The sequence below is a fragment of the Diadema antillarum genome, unplaced genomic scaffold, assembly GCF_040938485.1.
Source record: "Diadema antillarum isolate AM-2024a unplaced genomic scaffold, OU_Dant_1.0 seq00001521_RagTag, whole genome shotgun sequence".
NCBI classification, from domain to species: Eukaryota; Metazoa; Echinodermata; class Echinoidea; order Diadematoida; family Diadematidae; genus Diadema; species Diadema antillarum.
Window position 1 is genome coordinate 462,275 of NW_027272253.1, and position 21,761 is coordinate 484,035.

The 21,761-nt window shown below is 38.6% G+C and overlaps 1 protein-coding gene across 2 annotated transcripts in view; it reads left to right on the forward strand.

The window, feature by feature from the left end:
* The window catches only part of LOC139710333 (uncharacterized), a 54,490-nt gene that overhangs the window by 23,279 nt on the left and 9,450 nt on the right, over positions 1-21,761 (forward strand). For both annotated transcript variants that reach the window (XM_071622255.1, XM_071622256.1), the window contains exon 6: positions 3,826-4,122. In XM_071622255.1, coding sequence (XP_071478356.1) covers positions 3,826-4,122 — 297 coding nt within the window. The remainder of the gene's footprint in view (positions 1-3,825; positions 4,123-21,761) is intronic.

Consider the following 21,761-nt stretch of genomic DNA (forward strand, 5'->3'; position numbering starts at 1 on the left):
TCTGTAAAAATCTTCTTCTCTAGAACCAGAAGTGATAAAGCTATTAACCCTATTAAGCCTAAGCTATTTTGACCCCTCGCAGGCCCAAGGGGGGCACATTGTGCCCCCTATATAACTTTTTTATTATTTGATGTATCATCGTCGTATTTGGCACATGGGTAGAGTAACTCATATTCTACATGACCGTACATTTGAATTTTCACAAGGTCACCCATGGAGGGCGCTATTTACAAAAATATAAAGAAATACATAGGAAATATGCTAAAAACATGATTTTTCGGTATAATTTCTTTATCGTTATTTTATATGTCTTGTTATAGACCAATCATATTCATATTTGCCACAAATGATAAGCAAGTGGAATTTTATTATTTGTTATGTTTGAAATTTCTCAAGGTCACCATATGGGGGCGCTATTCATATCAACATAGTGATACATTATGAGACCTGAGATGAAATGTTTGGGATGGGTACATGTATAGTTATGACATTTCATATTTGCATAATAGTGGAATTTTGAGATTGCAAATTGATAATATGATAAACTAATGATATAAGGGGCATAACTTGGGTGAAGGAATCAAAATAACTCAAAATATAAGGGCAATCTGTAGAAAATATTATTGTTTTCAATTATCTTTATTATATCTATTGTTCTATGCCTTTGTCACATAATAACAAAGGATATAATAATAAAAACTTTCCAGGACCATAATTACTGCAAATTTTGCTTCTTCAACAAATTTCAGCCAAGAAACACCCATTTCATACACTGTAATGCTGTTAAATGAAATGGGAACAGAAAAAAGATGCAAAATCTGACTGACATGGTTGTCAGTTTATGGTTGCCATGGCAACCAGCAACATCAAATATAGCGAAATTATATATCAAAATATTCGCAATAAGATTTTAGGAAAAGTCACCAAATTTGGTTGAAACCGGATTAAGGACGAAGGAGTGGCAAAGGAAAATCTGATAGGGCTTGGGCTTTGTTATAGGGATAAAGTTAATGTTATGAGTTAGTACATTGATGACTGTGGTTTCAAGTTTGTTCAAGGCAGAATCAGGGGTGCCCCCCCCCCCCCCCCTTGGGACCCAGGGGAGGGGTCCTAATGGGGCCTAAATTGTACATTTTCATCTTCTTCTTGAGAACCCCATGACCCATTTTCACCAAACTTGGCAGGTTGCATCCCTAGGGGGTTAGGATCTCAATTTGTTAAGATGGGCACCATGCCCCATCCAGGGGGCCCCAGGGGGCCCAAACCCCCCAAAATGAAGGAATCTTTAAAAATCTTCTCTAGAATCAGAAGTTATAGAGCTAAGATGATACTATGAGTGAGTACATTAATGACTGTAGTTTCAAGTTTGTTTATAGCAGATCCAGGGGTGCCCCTCTTGGGGGCAGGGGGGGGGTGGGAAGGTCGAAATCGGGGCGTGAATTGTGCATTTTCATCTTCTTCCTGAAAACCTCATGATGGATTTTCGTCAAACTTGGCAGGTAGCATCCCTAGGGGGTCAGGATCTTAGTTTATCAAAATGGGCACCATGCCCCACCCGGAGGGCCCCAGGGGGTCCCAATCCCCCCCCCCAAATTAAGGAATCTTTAAAAATTTGGGCCCTTATTATACATTTTCATCTTCTACTTGAGAATGCCTGGTCAAATTTCAGTAGAGCTGTGAATAATTTAGATTAGTGACTGCGTGAAAGGTGAACTTGCGATGCTCAGGTGAGCGCTAGACCCGTTGGTCTCTTGTTTCTTTTTATATCTTCAGCCCCAATATATATGTTTTTATTTTATATCAATTATTTTCATACTATTTGCTGCAAAGGAAAGCAAGTCAACCTTCACTATTAGATATGGTTAGAATTTCTCAAGGTCAGTGCATGGGGCGCTATTCACTACAGTATAAAGAAATTTATGAGACCTTTAATGCTTTGCTTGGGAGAGGTACATATATTAGTATCACATTTTATTTTTCTATAATATTGGAATTTGTAGTCTACATGAACAAATGATATTACAGTCAAAGCTTGAGTGAAAATGACACAAGATATAGAGGTAGTCTTTGGAAAATGCTGTATTTTTATTATTTCTATTATATCTATTGTTTGATAACTATGATATGTCATATATAAATAACAAAAAAAGGACATTTCAGAGTAATTGACGCCCATAATTCACATTTTGGTCCTTCAGCAGATTATATACAGCCAGGAAAACCCCCCATTTCATCCATTATTACATTGTGAACTGAAATTGAAACAGAAAAATACATGCAAAAATCTGACAGACATGGTTGCCATGGCAACCAGCAATAGTGGACATACCCAAAATATATATATCAAAATGTTTGCAATAAGATTTCAGGAAAAGTCACCAAAATTGGCTGAAATCGGATAAAGGGCAAAGGAGAGGCAAATGAAACTATGGTAGGGGGCACAATGTGCCCCCCCCCCTTGGGCTTTATAGAGTTAAGTAACAAAATCACTTTTTAGAAAAGTCCCTGCACTATGATTTGCTGGATCAAGATTTTCCCCAGAAGGTGAATTTGAAACTTAATCATTCTAAAATCGTGTCACATGAATTGGCATTCAAAATGATTTTTTGTATACACCATACCAGTAATGGGTAAATTCATTCATCAGGTGACTGCATAATGCATCATTTCTATTTTAGGACAACCGCGTGCTGAACCTTGTTTTCTTGTTCATCGATAGTTTTTCTTTCTTTTGTTTACCTTCTTTTGAGGGTGCTGAATCTGAATTTGAAATGTGGGTAATGGGTTTTCAAAATATTCAGGATGGCAACCAACAAAGCTGCTAAATTTTAACATTTCAAGATAGAATCTTCATCAATGATATACTAATGTCAAGGGATTTGAGGATAAAACTAGGTGTTTAAACCTATTGTTCATATTTCCATTCTCGCTCCGCTTGAGAAAATGTGTCCGATCACTCAAAATGGCATGGATGCGATATCAAAATCTGGTTCGTAGGACCCACTTATCACACGCACTGTAAGCATGGAAAGGTTGATATCAATATCTTCTTTCATAACGGAATTCAATTCTGACATTAAGCAGTGCAGAGATAACCATGTCCACAGATTACTTTTGCCAAAAAGGCATTATTATTGCCTTCAAAGTGGTGGCCCAGATAGCTAGTAAGATTTGAACTGACAATATTTTGACCATTGTAAAATGTGCGGCAAGGACATTATTTGCACAGATTACCGTTGCAGTGACCGTTTTGGATACCTTTTGTCTCATAACCATAGTAAAAGGGGGTGGACGGTTAAACGAGGTTAGGCCCAAAAATTTGTCTTTGGCACCCACGGAATTATGAAATCCGTTTTTTGTCTCGTCACTTAAGACATGACTAAGAAATCCAACTGGCATCCGTTTGAAATGGAAACATTTACCAGCACGACTGTAGTAGAGTAGACACACTGCGAACACTGTGTGGCTTCTCTTCACACTGTCTAATTTGAGCGTCTTAACAATTCGAACACATTGCGGCTCATCAATTGACAGTGTGAAGCAGAACATTACCACGTGGACTCTTTGTAAAACCAAACCACAGTGTAAAATCATCTTCACACAAATTGTATATTCGACTGTTTTTACTTAGCCGACTATCATGACTATTACTATTATTAACATTATCACGAACACACTGTGTTCACACTGTTGGACACTGTGTTCTTTCCAGCAGGAAAGTTGGCAGCATACGTGTTGTGGTGTGCTGCTTGTGTTAACGTACGAATCTCTTTTGTTTGTTTGTTCGTATGATTTTTAATTTATTTAATGTTTCTGTTTCTTCAGGTAAAGAGAAGATGGCCGTGATCGCGCACGATTTCAAAAGTATCGACGATGCCGCCAATTCTTCCCGCCAGTCTTCTTTTAAGATTATGCAACCAAAGGCATTTGAATCTACCAGCTTGGCCATCACGTGCGGGAATCTCGCCCAAAATGAACCGGAGATAAGACAGGAGGACAAGGACTTGCTCTGGTCATTCATTCAGAGTACAGTGCAATACTCCCGGGAAATGAGGTCAGATTCATTTTTTCGGAAGGGATTTAAGAGATTTACATCCGGGATTGCAGCCAAAGGTCAGGAAGGTGAGATAACAAAAATGTATCATGCCATTGTAACTTGTACTCCTATCATCAATATGTTACTTTGACATTCTTTCACGCCATCCATCCAGCAGTAGAGCATTGGCCAGTGGCAGCCAACAAGGACCTGTACAATTCCTAGCCAGGAACCTAGCAGATTTTGAAAATAAAAAAGACTTCGAGAATAAGCAACTTCGGTTTGGTTTGGTTTTATTTCTGCCTTTTTCCAAATCACATAACAAAAGAATACACATAATCAGAAATTAACATTACACGACGCATAAGCCAGCATACTGTCTTACAAATTAATTCAAAGTACATATGCACACTCACTATGAACATGACAGTATTGGATGTATGAGACGTGTAGCATAATATCATTCACTAAAAAAATGTTCAGAAGTGAATCGTTGAATCAACAGTTGCAAATTATGTAAAAAAGATTGATTATTCATTTAGAGTATATCATGTCGTTCCAATAATTTCAGAATATGCATGCCATGAAATACAATTTTGTTAGTTTAACGTTTGGGTATATACACGTGATTGGGTTTGCTTCTGGTCTATTTTTGTGTCACATGTATGTCTGTTACATACTTCTGTATACAATAGCAACTATTTTGATATACAGCAAATTACTAAGCTCCATATATACCGATATAAACTGTTTATTAGTGAACATAGAAACCCCAAAACTTTTTATCACTCAATCATCATCATACAGTGTATTGCGATAAAAGATTTTTTTTTCATAACCGCCTTAAAACAATATAATCTAGTGGTTGCCTTGATTTTGCTCAAGGAGATTATCCCAAACGTCTGGTCCGTGGTGTCTAATTGACCTGTGAGCTATCATTAGCTTGGGTTTGTCTTATGGAGGTGATAATCTTTGGGTAAGCGTGGACGCTGGAGTTCACAGTGAATAGGTTGTGGAACGAGGAAGGGAGGGTGTTGGATTTGGATTTGTACATGAATATTGTGCATTGTAATGTATGAATATTGTTTATTTTCTGAGTTTTCAATTTAGAGAATAATGATTCAGAGTTTGCAAGATAATGTGAGTTGGTGCAAATGCGGAGTGCTCTTTTTTGGAGAAGGTGAACTGATTGAATTTTTGTCTTCTTAGAATATGCCCATACCATATTGCAGTATGTGATGTATGGTGAAATAAGTGCGTCATATAAAATAAACAGAGACTTTTCTATCAAAAGATCTTTCAGTTTGAACAATATACCTATGTTTCTCGATACAATACTACTTATCCTGTTTACATGTTCATTCCAGGTAAGATTAGCATCAATAGTTACACCAAGAAATTTAGAAGACTTTTTTTCTACAATGGGTATCCCATCAATATACAGTGCGTATCAAAATAAACGCAACAATATTTGATTTCAAATTTGTGAGGATTGCGTCAACTTTACACCAAAGTAAGTAGCAACATCTTAAAACCACGTATCTCCTCTTTCCAATGGTATCTTATTTATTCTTACACGGTCATGGGTGGCTGAGTAATCATTCTTTTTGGACAATGGGTCAAATTGGACTTGGGACCAAGTTTAGGCACAGCAAGAATCAATGCACCTTATTAGAAATTAACTAAACAAACGGAATAATGAAATTCATTTTAATGAAATTAAGATCACAATTAATTAAATTAATGATCGCAACTTACCATTGTCTTCTTACGGATACTAGTATCTCTTTTTAACATTACATCCCATGCCCCTCAACATTGCCACCATTTCTTTCCACACTGAGATTAGCTCTTAGCCATCTCACCCACAGCCCTGAGAATCATTGGGGCTTGGTGGCGTAGAGCTTCAAACTCATCAGTGATTCTTTGTCTCAGAGTTGCAATGTCAGGTGGAGGGGTAATGAACACTTTGCTCTTGAGATAACCCAAAGAAAAAAAGTCACAAGTCTGATCTGGAGATTTTGGTGGCCACTCCACATCATGATACAAGGCAATCACCCGATTTCCGAATACCTCAGCCAATCTGTTTCTTACTGCCACTAGTCGATCGGCTGGTGCGCCATCCTGTGCCCACCATAGGCATCTGAACACACTCCTTTGTTCCATTAATTCAGGAATCATATTTCATTTAAAATTTGTAAGTATCCATTTCCGTTCATGTTGTTTTCAAAGAAGAAGGCCATAGGAGCAAACCGTTTCTAGAAAGTCCAGAACAGACATTCAGCTTTTCTCTGCGAAAATCGACGTAATAGTTGAATGCAGAAACTGAAACTTGGTCTCAAGTCCAATTTGACCCATTGTCCAAAAAGAATGATTACTCAGCCATCCATGACCGTGTAAGAATGAATAAGATATCATTGGAAAGAGGAGATATGTGGCTGCTTTGCAATGATGCTACTCATTTTCGTGTAAAGTTGACACAATCTTCACAAATTTGAAATTAAATCTTTTTTTTTTATACGCACTGTATAAGTTGCATTCAAGATCAGAAGAATGAACATTTTTAAAATATATAAAATTAGTTTTATCAATATCTAAAGATAATGTATTGCATTTGAACCAAGAAGAAACTTTACATAATTCCAAATTAAGTGTGCGGGTGAGTATCGCTGTGGATCTTTATGTGAATGAAATATATCTGTATCATCTGCAAACAAAATGTAAGTTAAAATTGGTGAAGCATCAATTATATCATTAACCTAGATGAGAAATAACAGAGGGCCCAGGATAGACCCTTGTGGGATTCCACAATTGATTTTTAATCTCCTGGAGGAACTTGAATCAAAATCAACATATTGCTCACGGTTAGTAATCGGTGAACCATAGCAAGGGTATTCCTCAAACTCCATAATGTTTCAATTTTCGAATAAGAATTTTGTGATCAATAGTATCAAATGCCTTACTCATGTCCATGAAAATTCCAACAATATTATGTACCTTATTAATGAAAGCTTCAATTATTTTATCACAAAGTTGAATAATAGCGTAATCTTGAAGAAAGCATTACATGATAATAAGATCAGGGTTTTTATAAATGGCATAGAACAAAGAAAAGTCAAATAGCGCCCTGGATTGCCTTGACTGTGGCAACTGACCGAGGCGGGTCACTAGAATAACAGCTGAGATGGTAGTAGTAGTTTTTCAAATTCATGAGAATTTCATGAATTTGAGTAATTACGCAGTACCCGCTGCATGCTATAAGGATTAGAACTAACGCTTGCTGTCGGGCGAAAGCTTGGTGGTCTAGTGGAGATGACGCCTGTCCGGAGATCAGGAGGTCGTAGGTTGAATCCTGCTCGAGTACGTACGCCCATGACTTTTTATCATGGCTACTACTAAACAGGGGCGCCACCAGCTTTTTTTTCAAGGGGGGTGCGTTTTGAAAGTAAATGTAAACTGTGAGATTTTTTTTTAATCTGATTTATTGGCTCCTGTGTCATCATGTACATTTACACATACTCTATATATTGTACATAATACATGGGATTGTGATACACGAATCTTTCGCTTTGAAGGACTATATTATATACGGGAGTAAGATCCTCGGCGATGGTCCATTCCGCTCCTTCAGTGCGGAGGGTGTGGGAGGGGGATACCCCCTCTCACGGTAGGAACTTTTTGTAAGAACAAGAGTGTAAAAGTCGCGTTTATAGAGCATAGTGAAAATGAAAATACTATGAAGAACTATTACGGGGGTACATTATGTGACGGTGTGAGATCCTCGGCGAGGGAGCGAAGCAACCGAGCGGGAGAAGGTGCAGGAGGGGGATACCCCTCCCACGGAGGGACTTTTTGTAAAGAGAAAAAAAAAGGAGAATTACATAACAATTAAATGCAAGCGAGCGGAGCGAGCGAGCTTGAAAATTTTGACATTACAGTCCAAAAATTGCCGTTTTTAGCTCTATCTTTTCTCTTTGGAGATTAAGAGGGGGGGGGGGGGGTGGCGCACCGAGCACAACTGCTGGCAATTACTGGCAGCAACGTCAGGAGAATGGCACAACGATTAAATCGAAAATTTTGGCATTTCACTGTTTTAAAAATGCCGTTTTTACCTACATCTTTTCGCTTTGAAAATTAAGGAGGGGGGCGCACCGGGCGCAACTGCTGGCAATTACTTGCAGCAACGTCAGGAGAATGGCACAACGATTAAATCGAAAATTTTGGCATTTCACTGTTAAAAAAATGCCCTTTTTACCTACATCTTTTCGCTTTGAAAATTAAGGAGGGGGGCGCACCGGGCGCAACTGCTGGCAATTACTGGCAGCAACGTCAGGAGAATGGCACAACGATTAAATCGCAAATTTTGGCATTTCACAGTTAAAAAAAAAATGCCGTTTTTAGCTACATCTTTTCGCTTTGAAAATTAAGGGGGGCGCACCGGGCGCAACTGCTGGCAATTACTGGCAATACCATCAGGAGAATGGCAAAGTGATTAAATGCGAGCGAGCGGAGCGAGCGACCTTGAAAACGTTGACATTTTCAGTCAAAAAAACTTCCGTTTGTAGCTATATTTCTTCGTTTTGGAAATTAAGGGGGGCGCACAGGGCGCAACTGCTGGCAATTACTGGCAATAACATCAGGAGAATGGCATAACAATTAAATGCGAGAGAGCAGAACGAGTGAGCTTGAAAATTTTGACACAGTCAAAAAACTGCCGTTTGTAGCTATATTTTTTCGCTTTCGAAATTAAGGGGTGTGGCGCACCGGGCACAACTGCTCGTAATTGCTGGCAGCAACATCAGGAGAATGGCATAACGATTATATCGTCTGTATCACTTCAGTCAATCAATTTTCCTTACAAGGTTTTTGTTACCCCAAGGTTCCACAATTATGTTTTCTCAATTTACTTTGTTTTGATTATGAAACCTTATTCTATGTTACCCAAGAAAGTGAAATGTTTATGTTATTTTCGAAAAATGAAATAAAGTTTAAATTGAATTGAGTTGAGTAAATTGCGAGCGAGCGCAGCGAGCGAGCTTGAAAATGTTGACATTTTACAGTCTAAAAACTGCCGTTTGTAGATATTCCTTTTCGCTTTGGAAATTAAGGAGGGGTGGCGCACCGGGCGTAACTGCTGGCAATTACTGGTAGCAACGTCAGGAGAATGGCACAACGTTTAAATGCGAGCGAACGAAGCGAGCGAGCTCGAAGATTTTGGCATTTTACAGTAAAACAAAATGTCGTTTTTAGCTACATCCTTTCGCTTTGAAAATTAAGGGGGGTGGGCGCGCACAGGACGCAACTGCTGACAATTACTGGCAGTAACATCAGGAGAATGGCAAAGCGATTAATTGCGAGCGAGCGGAAGGAGTGAACTTGAACATTTTGACACAGTCAAAAAACTGCCGTTTGTAGCTATATTTTTTTCGTTTTCGATATTAAGGGGGGGGGGCGCACCGGGCGCAACTGCTGGCAATTACTGGCAGCAACATCATGAGAATGGCATAACGATTATATCGTCTGTATCACTTCAGTCAATCAATTTTCCTTACGTTTTTGTTATCCCAAGGTTCCACAATTATGTTTTCTCAATTTACTTTGTTTTGATTGTGCAACCTTATTCTATGTTACCCAAGAAAGTGAAATTTTTATGTTCTTTTCGAAAAATTAAATAAAGTTTGAATTGAATTGAATTGAATTGAATTGAATCGATTAAAATGCGAGCGAGCGCAGCGAGCGAGCTTGAAAATTTTGACATTTTTCAGTCTAAAAACTGCCGTTTGTAGCTATTCCTTTTCGCTTTGGAAATTAAGGAGGGGGCGCACCGGTTGCAACTGCTGGCAATTTAAAGGGGAAGGCTAGTGGAAATCAGTGGAAATGCTGGGAGATGATTGTTCCAATCCTTATGGGATTCATTCAAGAGTTCATTGTATATCTATTGTTGTGTGAAAATGATTTGCTTCAGAACGGTCTCATATTCAAGTAATGTGCAGATTAATGCTCCGTCACTGACCAGGGACGCTAACCTGGAAGCATTAAACTGCACATTACTTGATGTATTAACATGTTACATGTTACCATCATTGCCATGTTAAATGTTATCTTCATTGTCACATGTCAACTTGTTACCTCCACCAAGGGAGGAGGTTATGTTTTCGTTACCGTTGGTTTGTGTGTTTGTTCGCTAGTTAGTTAGTTAGTTAGTTAGTTTGTCTGTGTGCAAAATAACTCAAAAAGTAGTGAACGGATTGGGATGAAACTTGCCAGAAAGGTTAAGAATGACACAAGTAACAAACGATTAACTTTTGGTAGTAATCCGAGAATTTTTGAGGAATCTATGAAGGATTTTTGATATTTTGGCAGGTAGGGTCAATGAATTTGGGAGTTCAGGCTGTGCGTATTTGAAGTTTGCATGCGCGCACTAAAGTGCGTGCTCTGAAGTTTGAAGTTTGAAGTTTGAAGTTTGATTTATTACTCAACGACCCTCGTGGGGTATGGGAGTACAATGTCAATTGAATATACACAAAATAGAAAAAAAATTAAAATAAGAATTAACATATGTACATGTATAATACAAATATATACAGGATATCAACATACTTTTCAAATAAAATTTGCATAAAAGTATGATATAATGTTATAAATGATATACTATACAAATGTAAATCTATCACATGAATTACGAACAATGCAGGCACTGCCTGATGCAAGTAATCACGCAAAGGGTATATAAAATAAACTAAATCAAACGAAATAATAAAGTGCAGTAACTAAAAAAGGACATTATTACCTTACAAAACCTCGAAATGTTTGACAAAACCTTTTTGTTACTGCATGGAATTGAACAATTGATCATATTTAAATGTGTTAGGATACTTCCTATAATACTTTTCGAGAAATCTTTTACGTTCTGTCTTAAAGAAGGAACATACAAACAAAATAATGAAATTCATCACCAATATCATTTTTAGAACAATAATTACACAAACGTTCAATTCTTGGAATGTCTTTGTATAGCCCAGACACTATTGGGAGCTTATGATTAAGGCAACGAAAACGTGTTAAAGATTTCCTATCATTTTCATTAAGACGAATCACTGATACTTTTCAAAGCATAATTGCTGCTTAAAAATTCTATAAACAGTGCATTGATTGTTTATCTCAACATCACTGTGCCACTCCTGTTGACTCATATCTTTAATTTTTGTATCTATTATTCTTTTGAATGAAGATAAAGATAGATTACTTGCTTGACTCTTCCACACGTCAGAAAGGCCTAAGCTATCAAGAGTATTCTTTACTTTGAGAATCCATCCCATCTGATTTTCCCCTTCAGAAAGGAGAAAAATTCAAAGCTATTAATGATGCTTGATAATTTAGCTGATTTCCCATTTACGAGACGATACCAGAACATTAGCATTCGACTAGTGACATTTTTTTTTCTAATTTGTAGTGCCCAAGTTCACCGTAAATCATACAATTGGGAGTTCTCTTGTTCAGACCAAGCAATTCTTTACAGAACTTCAAATAAAACGTTTCAATTTGAATTACATTTTCAAAACCCCAAACCTCACATCCATATAACAGAATTGGCAATATCAATTGATTAAATAGCTCAAGTTGGATATCAACAGGTAGACAAAGAGATGCGATTTTGCTCTTCATGGAGTACATAGCTCTTTGTGCTTGAGTTACTTGTTTATTTATAGCTTTTTTGAAGCTATTGTTATAGTTGAAAGTTGTTCCTAAATACACATACTCATCAATTTCATTGGCAAAATAAAACTTCGGAATATTTCAAACTTTTCCTCTAGAAAAAATAACGACCTTCGTCTTTGTGGTATTAACAGTAAGATGCCACAATTGGCAATATCAGAAAGAGCGTTAAGAGCATCTTGTAAATCATTCGCACTTTCAGCAAGTACAATAGTATCATCAGCGTACAAAAGAGTGAATAAATTTATATAAACATCCATTTCATTCTCATAAAAGCAATCGTGAAATGATGTAGATAGAGAGCTCAGACCATTGTATCTCTCTTGTAAAAAAAAGATTCAAAATCATTCAGATACAGTGCAAATAAGATTGAAGACAAATTTTCGCCTTGCCTTACTCCTACGTTACTCTGAAAAAAGTCTGATTTCTTACCACCATATGAAATGCAAGATTTAGCGTTGTCGTATATTTTGACTATTACACGCAACAATTTTCCATCAATCCCGTCCTTTTTAATCCAAAGCGAACTTCGATCAACTAAATCAAAAGCTTTTTTATAATCCACAAAAGCACAATACAATTTTTTCTTCAAAATTGCGGTGTTTTTCCAGCAAGGCTCAAACAGGCTATTATTCTTTGCTGTCTTAAGAAGCCCTCTATAGATCCCTCAGAGCAACAACAACAACAAAAAGTAAAATTGTTTCAAATTTGTCATATGCCTGTATATCTGATGTGACCAAATTAGTTGCAACATCTAAAATGTTTGCTTATATTGAGGCATTTGAACTGCAAGATGACTCTAACAGTCTGCCTACACTCTCATAAAACAGATTCAGCAAGCCTTCGTGTTAAAAAACGACTTAAAACAGCTTATTGATAACAGGAAGGATGCAGTTGTTTTTTTTTTCAGTTGAACTTATGTGCTGCGTTCGACACGATTGATCACGAAACTGATTGATGGACTCGATCTACAATGACTATGGTAACACTGGCATTGCGCTTTGGTGATTTAAATCACGTGACAGATTTTTCGAGTGAAAGTGGGGTATGAACATACTGAGATATATCCGTTGTCAAAATGGTTGTTATATGGAGTCCCGCAAGGATCTGTGTTATGTCCTTTGTTATCCACATTAATAAAGTCAACTGATGGTAGCAATTTAGACAACATAGTCCTCAATGTCGTATACATGCTGTTGACGCTCAGATTTTTTGTTAATATGATCCCAAAAGATTTATGAGCCTGATGCAGGCAGTCCAATGAGTTGAGTAATGGATGGTTCAGAATAGATTGAAACTCAATCACTCAGTCAATGATGACAAAAGAAAAATCCTTATTGTATAGTGTCACCTAAACTTAAGCATCTGTTGCCCGACAAACTTTCACTGACTGTATGTGAAGTTGAAATCGAGCCATCTGAGTATATCAGACACCTTGGAGTGCTTTGTGGTTCACCATTATCTATATCCAGTCACATTTCTTCATTGTGCAGATCTGTCAATTATCATGCTTATAACATCTCAAGAGTTGTTAAAATTTGACATTGGATGTATGCAAACGGGTTATGTGTTCAATGTGTTTGTGTAGGTTGAATGTGCAGTTTACCATTGGGAGCAGTGATTAAAAAAAAAATGTTTGAGATATCGAATTTGATGCATGTGTATGCTAGTTGTATCACAAAACATCCTAGCATGTAAAAATTTTAAAATAAAGCCTAAAATATGAGGATATTCATGTATCACTGTTTTTTTTAAATAACTTTAGACGATTTAGTCTAGAAACATTTTTGTTATAACTATTGTTCACATATTGTATATTTAGAATACTTAACATTAATCATACTGATTCAGATTTTTACATTGGTTGTTTCTATCCCTAACTCATTTTAGAACTATTTTGAAGCAGTAAAGCAGGATTTTTATTTCATCTGCAAAAATAAATGGTAAATTATGCCTTTGATACAATGTGAATGTGGGGTATCAGTGGCGGATCCAGAAGGGGGCGCACCTGGCGCGCGCCCCCCCTTTATTTTTTATTTTTGTAAAAAAAAAAAAAGACATAAAAGAAAAAATGGGGGCGTGCGCTCCCCCCCCCCCCTTTAATTGTGTAAAGGCGCCTCCCCTCTACGGAATTCCTGGATCCGCCCCTGGGTAAGTAGCAAGGCTCCAAAGTGTCCAAACCAAGCAGCTCGTGATGTGCTTGGAGCATCTAGGCGTGATCGTTCATCTCCGCTCCTCAAACAGTTACATTGGTAGCCTGTACATAAAGAGTCACATAATTCTATTACATAACACTTCGTACAAGCTTTCAGAGGGTTAGCATATTCCTGTGTGCTGTGGCAGAGAGATCGCACAAAGGAGATTCAGAGTATTTTGTTATGATAATGAGTTTGACGCCCCAGTCCCTATAAATACCGAGCGTTCCCACTATTCGTGACGTGATCAACCGAACTGAGCTCATAGACTCTTTCATGGACTCCTACTAGAGCATGGAGAAGACGTGGCGCAGATAATCAGAATGATTGAAAAGCGCCAATAAACCCACCACCAACAACAATATTCGACAACATCTTTTCTTCGTGTATTCGGCAGAGAGTTACTTTGTACAGTGCAACTGTGCGTTATAAGCTTCGGTTAAAAACCTGATATGGACGAAGACCTGTCACCTGACAGCACCTCGAGCGCAGCTCGTGCGCAGCTTCTCTACTTGACTTGGACGCATCCGTCGGTCGTGTGGACATGGACGCAAGATGGTAGAATATACGCATTGACAGGAGACCAAAACCGGAGACGAAAGGTGGTGATACAGAACCAACGGGATCTCGAAAGACTGAACTGAACACGATAATAGCAAGGTACCACCACTAATTGACACTAATTACACTATGTCTATCCGCTATCCTTGTGTTATGTGCAAAAGACCAGTTCGTGTTAATCAAAACGCTTCACTTTGTGTTTCATGTAGTAATTGATGTCACTTTAAGTGTAGTAAAGTAAGTCTAATTATTTTTAACTCTACAGATGACTGGGTATGTAATTACTGTTTATTACGTGAGTTACCGTTTGCATGTGATACATATGATGATCCAAACATCTGATTTGGAAACTCAAAGAAATGAATTTCTATGTTCACCTGAAATCAGAAATACGTTAAAACAGAAACTGGAATTTGATTTGGATAAAGATGTACGTGAGCTTTCACTCCTGAAAGGTTTAAAGTTTTCACATTTGAATTGTTTATCTTTATAGAAAAATATTGAAGAGATACGTATTCTGTGTAAGAAAGCTGAATTTGACATTTTCACTCTCGGTGAAATCCAATTGAATGATTATACTGATGATTCAGAATTGAATATAGATGGGTACAATCTGATAAGGAAAGACAGAGGTAGTAAAGGTGGAGGTGTGGCAGCTTATGTAAAAGAAGGAATGAATTATAGAGTGAGATCTGATTTTTTAATTTGATTTGGAGTTGATTGTTAGAGAAGTAAATGCACAAAATGGTGAAGCCATTTTTTGTTATAGTATGGTATAGTCCACCCAATGCTAGACTAAACGTATTTCAAGAATTTGAGAGATTTCTTGGTGAAGTAGACGATATGGGCATTGATTTTGTTATTCTTGGTGACTTGAGCTGTGATATGTCACAACAATGTACATCTTTGCAAACAAAACACCTGCGTGAGTTGTTGACCTCTTTCAATCTCCAACAGATAGTCAACACTCCCACAAGAGAAACTATAACTGTAATTGATCTTATCATAACTAACAGGGTCGGAAAAATTCAGTTCACAAATGTTATACCAATATCTCTGAGTGACCACTACCTTGTATATTGCACTTGGGTTACAAAAAACAAGAACCAAAAACAAAATGTACATAGATATAAGGTGTTGGTAATGTTGGTAAAATGCAATATGGAAGAATATACGGAAGCGATTTCTAAGGTACAGTGGGACCATGTAGAAACATACCATAATGTAATTGAGGCATATGATGAATTTGAAAGAAAGTTATTAAGTGTGATGAATGCATTTGTACCGCTAAAAAAGAAAAGAGTAAAGAAAAAAGAATCCCCTTGGATAACAGAAGAAATTTTAGATCTGATGCGTCAAAGAGATAGACAAAAACTCATTTCTAAATCATCTAAAACTCAAAGTGAGTGGAAGTTATACACGAAGCTTAGAAATGAAGTTACTATGAAATGTCGTCAGGCAAAGAAAGAATATATAAGTAATGTTATTTTTTCCAGTAATGGTAACTCAAAAGATGTTTAGAAATCGTTAAAGTTTATTACTTCTGTAAAGAATACCTTTAAGCAAATAGAATATATTGTTAATAATAACACACAGGTCAAGGATAAGACTGATATGTCAAATTGTTTTAATGCATATTTCACAAATATAGGCGATGCGATTTGCAAGAGTCATGATCAAAGAACAGAGGAAGAGATTGCAAAATATGTACCGAAAAGAAGTTCATTGTTCTCATTTGAAGATGTTACTGAAGAAGACATTGTGAAAGTGGTTGAAAGTATGCTAATGAAAAACTCATATGGAATGGACACTATACCAATGACACTGATAAAGCCTGTTATACGTATAATTGCAAAACCACTGAGGTACATATTTAATCTTTCTTTGAAATGTGGTTGCATTCCAGAACAATGGAAGGTCTCAAAAGTTACGCCAGTGTATAAAAGTGGTAGTCGAAGTGAGATGGGTAATTACAGACCCATATCTATTTTGTCCTTTAATTGCAAAGGTAATTGAAAACTCATCTTTAACCAGTTGTATGATTATTGGAATAGAAATAATATCATTAACCCAAATCAATCAGGCTTCAGACCTGCCCATTCCACTATGACTGCTTTACTTTGTGTCACAGAAGAAATGCTCCATAACATAGATAAGGGTGAAATGGTTGGAATGGTCTCCATTGACCTCAAAAAGGCATTCGACACAGTCAATCATGCGACACTTCTTCATAAGTTATCTCTCCTTGGTTTAAATAATATTGTGTGTAAATGGATTATCTCCATGATCGTGTTCAGTATACTTCTATTGACGGCTCTATGTCCGAGCCTAGGCATGTAACATGTGGAATCCCACAGGGCTCTACGTTAGGGCCCTTGTTATTCAATGTATACATCAACGATTTGCCTGATTGCATTAAGGAATGAAAGGTCCATTTATACGCTGACGATACATGTCTTTATTTACCTGGCAAGGATCTCGGTCAAATAAAAAGAGGTCTAAATAATGACTTATCGTGTTTGTCACAATGGTTGGAAGTAAACTCACTTGCACTGAATGTGAAAAAGTGTGAAGCGATGTTAATAGGTTCCAGAAAGAAGATTAGAAACAAGGTGTTGAGAGTCAGTATTGACGAATCTGAGGTTCCCTCTGTTACTTGCTGTAAATACTTAGGAGTTTATCTTGACCAACATCTTGATTGGAGCCAGCAGGTGGATAGGGTGATAAAAAGCACAGTGAAAAGTCTGTATTTATTTTAAAGAATACGATTTTGTATAACTGAAAAAACTGCTCTTGTATTTTATAAATCCATTATTCAGAGTAAATTCGATTATTGCAGCGTTGTATGGGGTAATCTGCGAAAAACGGATTCTGACAAGTTGCAAATTATTCAGAATAGAGTGTTGAAAACTGTCCTTTTGATTGAATCAAGATACTCGACCTCAGCAATCTGCAATCGTTTGTCATTAGATATTTTGGAAAAACGAAGATATAAACAATTACTTCATGTTATGTATAAAATTTCTAATGGAATGTTTCCAGAATATGTTTTGCAAAATTTTGAAGAACATATAACAAATCATTTTTTGAGAAACAGTGTGAAGAAATTTATGCTGTGTAAGGTAAAAACAGATGTCGGAAAAAGAACTCTTTCTTTTAGAGAAGTCCAGTGTTGGAATAGGTTAACTTATGATCTGAAATGTAAGCTCTCTCTGTCCAGTTTCAAACGAGCTCTTGATGTATATCTGCTGTGGCCTAAACAACTGCCCAGGATTTTTCTTTCTCTCTCTCTCTCTCTCTCTCTCTCTCCCTGTCTCTACTTGATATCGTTGAAATAACATGTTTTTTTTAGGGTATTTGCTCCGTTTTCCTGTTTTTTTTTTTGCTGTACTTTTTTAACGTTTCGTTGTTTTTGTTGCTATACCTGATACTTATTCATTTCTTTACTATTGTATATTCACTTTGTATGTATTTCTGCTATTTTTATATTCACGGATTTGCAGAAGAACAGCTTTGCTGAAGCAAATTGCCGTGATTAAATAAAATAGATTGAAACTGAAACTGAACTGAAGACAACGGTTCACAGCCGCCGGCGGCAACCGGGGCTGTAGATCAGGCAGAGCTGCGGTCTAAACTTTCGGCCCAGGAGAGCGAGATTCTACGTTTATCGGTCCAATTATCTCGCTTTTTGGATAGACAGATGTCTGTCTCTAAAAACTCTGAGCCAGCCCGCCATGCGTTGCATGCGGGAACACTTCAGGCTCCTTCGCGGTGTGACCGCGGAGATGATTTACTCAGCATTTTTGCCGATTCGATCAGTCAGAATTCTCCACCCAGTCACCCGCCTAGCTACGATCCGGAGGCGGAGTTAGTAGAGCCTGGTGCAGGCAGCACAGCCCGTGAGAGGCAGTGCAAACGCCGGCGACCAGCTCATAGAGCTGGAAACAGGACGATTTGTACGAAGGCCCAGAGGAATTCGGCCCCGTAGTTTCGGAAGGATTGGCCACTAGGCTGACCAAGGCGGTCACCTTGCCCCCGTGAAAGGAGAGCGTTGAAAAAATTTCCAAACAGTACACGACGCCCTCGAATGCACGTTCGGTGTGTGCACCGAGAGTCGAGGAGCAGCTATGGGCCACGATCCCCCCGAAAAATCGTTCAGCTGACAGCAGAGCACAGAAGCTGCAAAAGATGGTGGTTCAGGGAATGCTCCCTTATGCTGAAATCATCCGGGAGTTGCAGACAGCGGCTAGAGAGCAACGGTCAATCAATTCGGCGCTCGTCGCTCGACTGGCGGTCGACGGGGTTACTCTGTGCGGTAACGTCTCGTATGAGATGAGCATGAGACGCCAAGAGGAGCTCAAGCCGGCTTTCAATCAGAAATACAGGGGCATATGCAGTAGATCAATCCCCGTGGGGGAAACGCTATTTGGGAAAGACTAGCAAACAACCCTAAAGAATGTTGGCGCGAGTCCTACCTCGTTGGCCAAAAAGTCAATTCCTCCGACCGGCCGCGTCGTCGGTCGTTCGGTAGCAGACGGATGGAGCCATACCGCCATAATTTCCATCAACGAGATCGACCCTGCGACCGCTCAGCAGACCGGCATGGATTTAGCCGTCGTACATCTCGCTCGACGGCGACTGCCCCCACACCCCGAGCCCCTCTCCCGAAGTTTCGGGCGCCATCCACTGCGCAGTACCATCACGAATCTGCACAAAACTAGTAAGTCCCCTTTCACGTCATGCGGGACGACTCTGATTTTTCAGAGGCGTGGTCTCTCATGACTTCTGATCCCTGGATTTTAGACACTATTCGTGGTTACAAAATTTCATTTGACGGTTACCCTCAACAAAACTTTTTTCCTGCTCAGTTACCACTCTCGGAGGACGAAAAGGCGGCAATTAGTCTGGAAGTTCTTTCGTTGCTCCGGAAAGGAGCAATTTCAGAAATTCCCAAAGGGGAAGTTTTATTTCTGTCCACTATATTTACAGTTCCAAAGAAATCCGGGGATATCAGACCCATCTTTAATTTGAAAAATCTGAACTCGTTCGTAAAGTATGAACATTTTCAAGATGGAAACATTTCGGAATGTTAAAGAAACTCTCATGTGATCCGACTACCTAACGTCACTGGATCTTAAAGATGCCTATTTTTCCATTCCTTTTCATAAACTAAAGATTATCAGAAATACTTTATCTTTCTTTCACGTGGAATGGTCGTTTTTATTGTTTTACCTGCTTGCCTTTTGGGTTAAGTTCAACACCAAGGGTATTTACTAAAGTAATGAAACCTGTTATTGCCTCTCTGAGAAGTAGATGCATGAGAATAATGATTTATTTGGACGACATTTTGATTTTTGCCCGCTCTAAGGAGGAGAGCATCGCTAACACGAACTGTGTCATTGATTTGCTGACATCATTGGGATTTGTCATTAATTTCGGGAAGTCACATGTCTCCCCTACAACATCTCTGACCTATTTAGGCTTTAATTTGGACACAGTGACCATGATGGCAAGTCTGCCAAGCCAGACGAAAAAATTGACAAGATAAGAAATCGTGGGCTCCATATTTTGTCTTCTCCCTCGATGAAAATTCGAGATTTAGCAAAGTTTATTGGTTTTCTTACTTCTTCATTTGACGCCGTACCGACAGGTCGTTTGCATTACCGTGTTCTAGAGTCGTGCAAAACCAAAGTACTGCAAGCGTCAGGTGGTAATTTTGATACATCCCTTTCACTTAATAATGCCATTAGGCGTTTTCACATCAGCCCGATGAAAATCCAAGCTCGAGAAATTTTTCGCGATTGCGAATTAGCGCGCTATTTCATTTCTTATTCACATCAGCCCGAAGAGAATTAGCCCGAATTTTTGTCGAGCTAATTCGACAGCTGAGTATGTGCAAACAGCATCAGTAATATGTGTGCCCTCTCAAAAATTCCTCATGATCTGTGTGCAGTTTTCCTCGATCGATCGGGTCACACACGCTAGGCATGATGGGATTCATCGCTCTAATTTCTCGAGTCGTTTTCAAATTAGGCGTTTTCACATCAGCCCGATAAAAATCCAAGCTCGAGATATTTTCCAATTTCCCAAGTCAGAAAATAGCGCGCTATTTTGAAATATCGGGCTGATGTGAAAACGCCTAAATCAAATAGCGCGCCACTATCCCGCTATTACAGAAATTTCCCGAGTTGGAGTCGAGTAATTTTCTCGATCAGAGCGATACAATTAGCGCGCTAATTTGTGTTCACACTATCAAATAGCGCGCTATTTCGCTATCGGGAAAATTTCCCAAGTCAGAAAACAGCGCGCTATTTCGAAACATCGGGCTGATGTGAAAACGCCTATTGAAGAAATTCGTTGGTGACTTTCCTTGCTACGTGAGGAATTAAGGTCCTGCATCGATATTCCTGTCATCTCGTTGACAATTCATACAGATGCCAGCACCTCAGGGTGGGGTGCACTCTGTGTGAATGATAATTCCTTTGCTCAAGGTCTCGAGAGGAAGCTAATCTGCATATCAATGCGCTGGAATTACTGGCTATTCATCGAGGCCTTGCCTCCGTGTGCGACACCTCCCATAGCCAACACATTCATATTAAGTCAGACAATAAATAGAACAGCTGTCACTTATGTAAAGAAAATGGGTGGTAGTATTCTATTGCTTAATAAGTTTTTATGTGACATTTGGGCGTGGTCGCTGGACCGCAACTGTTGGCTATCTGCTTCCCACTTGGCTGGTGTTGCTAACATAGAAGCCGATAGTCTGTCTCGGAGAGATATGAATAAGGAAATTAGTCTTCGTCCTGACATATTTTCTTTGCTTTTATCTAGACTGTCCTTCAGACCCAAGGTTGATCTTTTCGCATCCAGTGCCAATAGGAAATTGGTACAGTACGTGTCTTGGAAACAGGACCCCCTTGCTAAGGCTATCGATACCTTTTCAATTTCATGGGAATTTTTACATCCCTATGTTTTTCCTCCATTTTGTCTACTTTCCAGGGTCCTTCGCAAAGTCCGCAGGGACAACTGCCAGAAAGTAGTCTTGATCGCCCCTCTGTGGAGGGCACAACCGTTGTTCCCGCTCATCCTTCAGCTCCTGGTAGCCCCGCCGCTCCTCCTACCACTGGACTGCCTGGTTCCCCTAAAATTTTTATTTCTACTCGAAAACCTCACAAAGAAGTAACCACTTCTACCCTGTCTCGGTGATTAAAGGGCACATTGAATAAGGCAGGCATAGATACATCCGTGTTTTC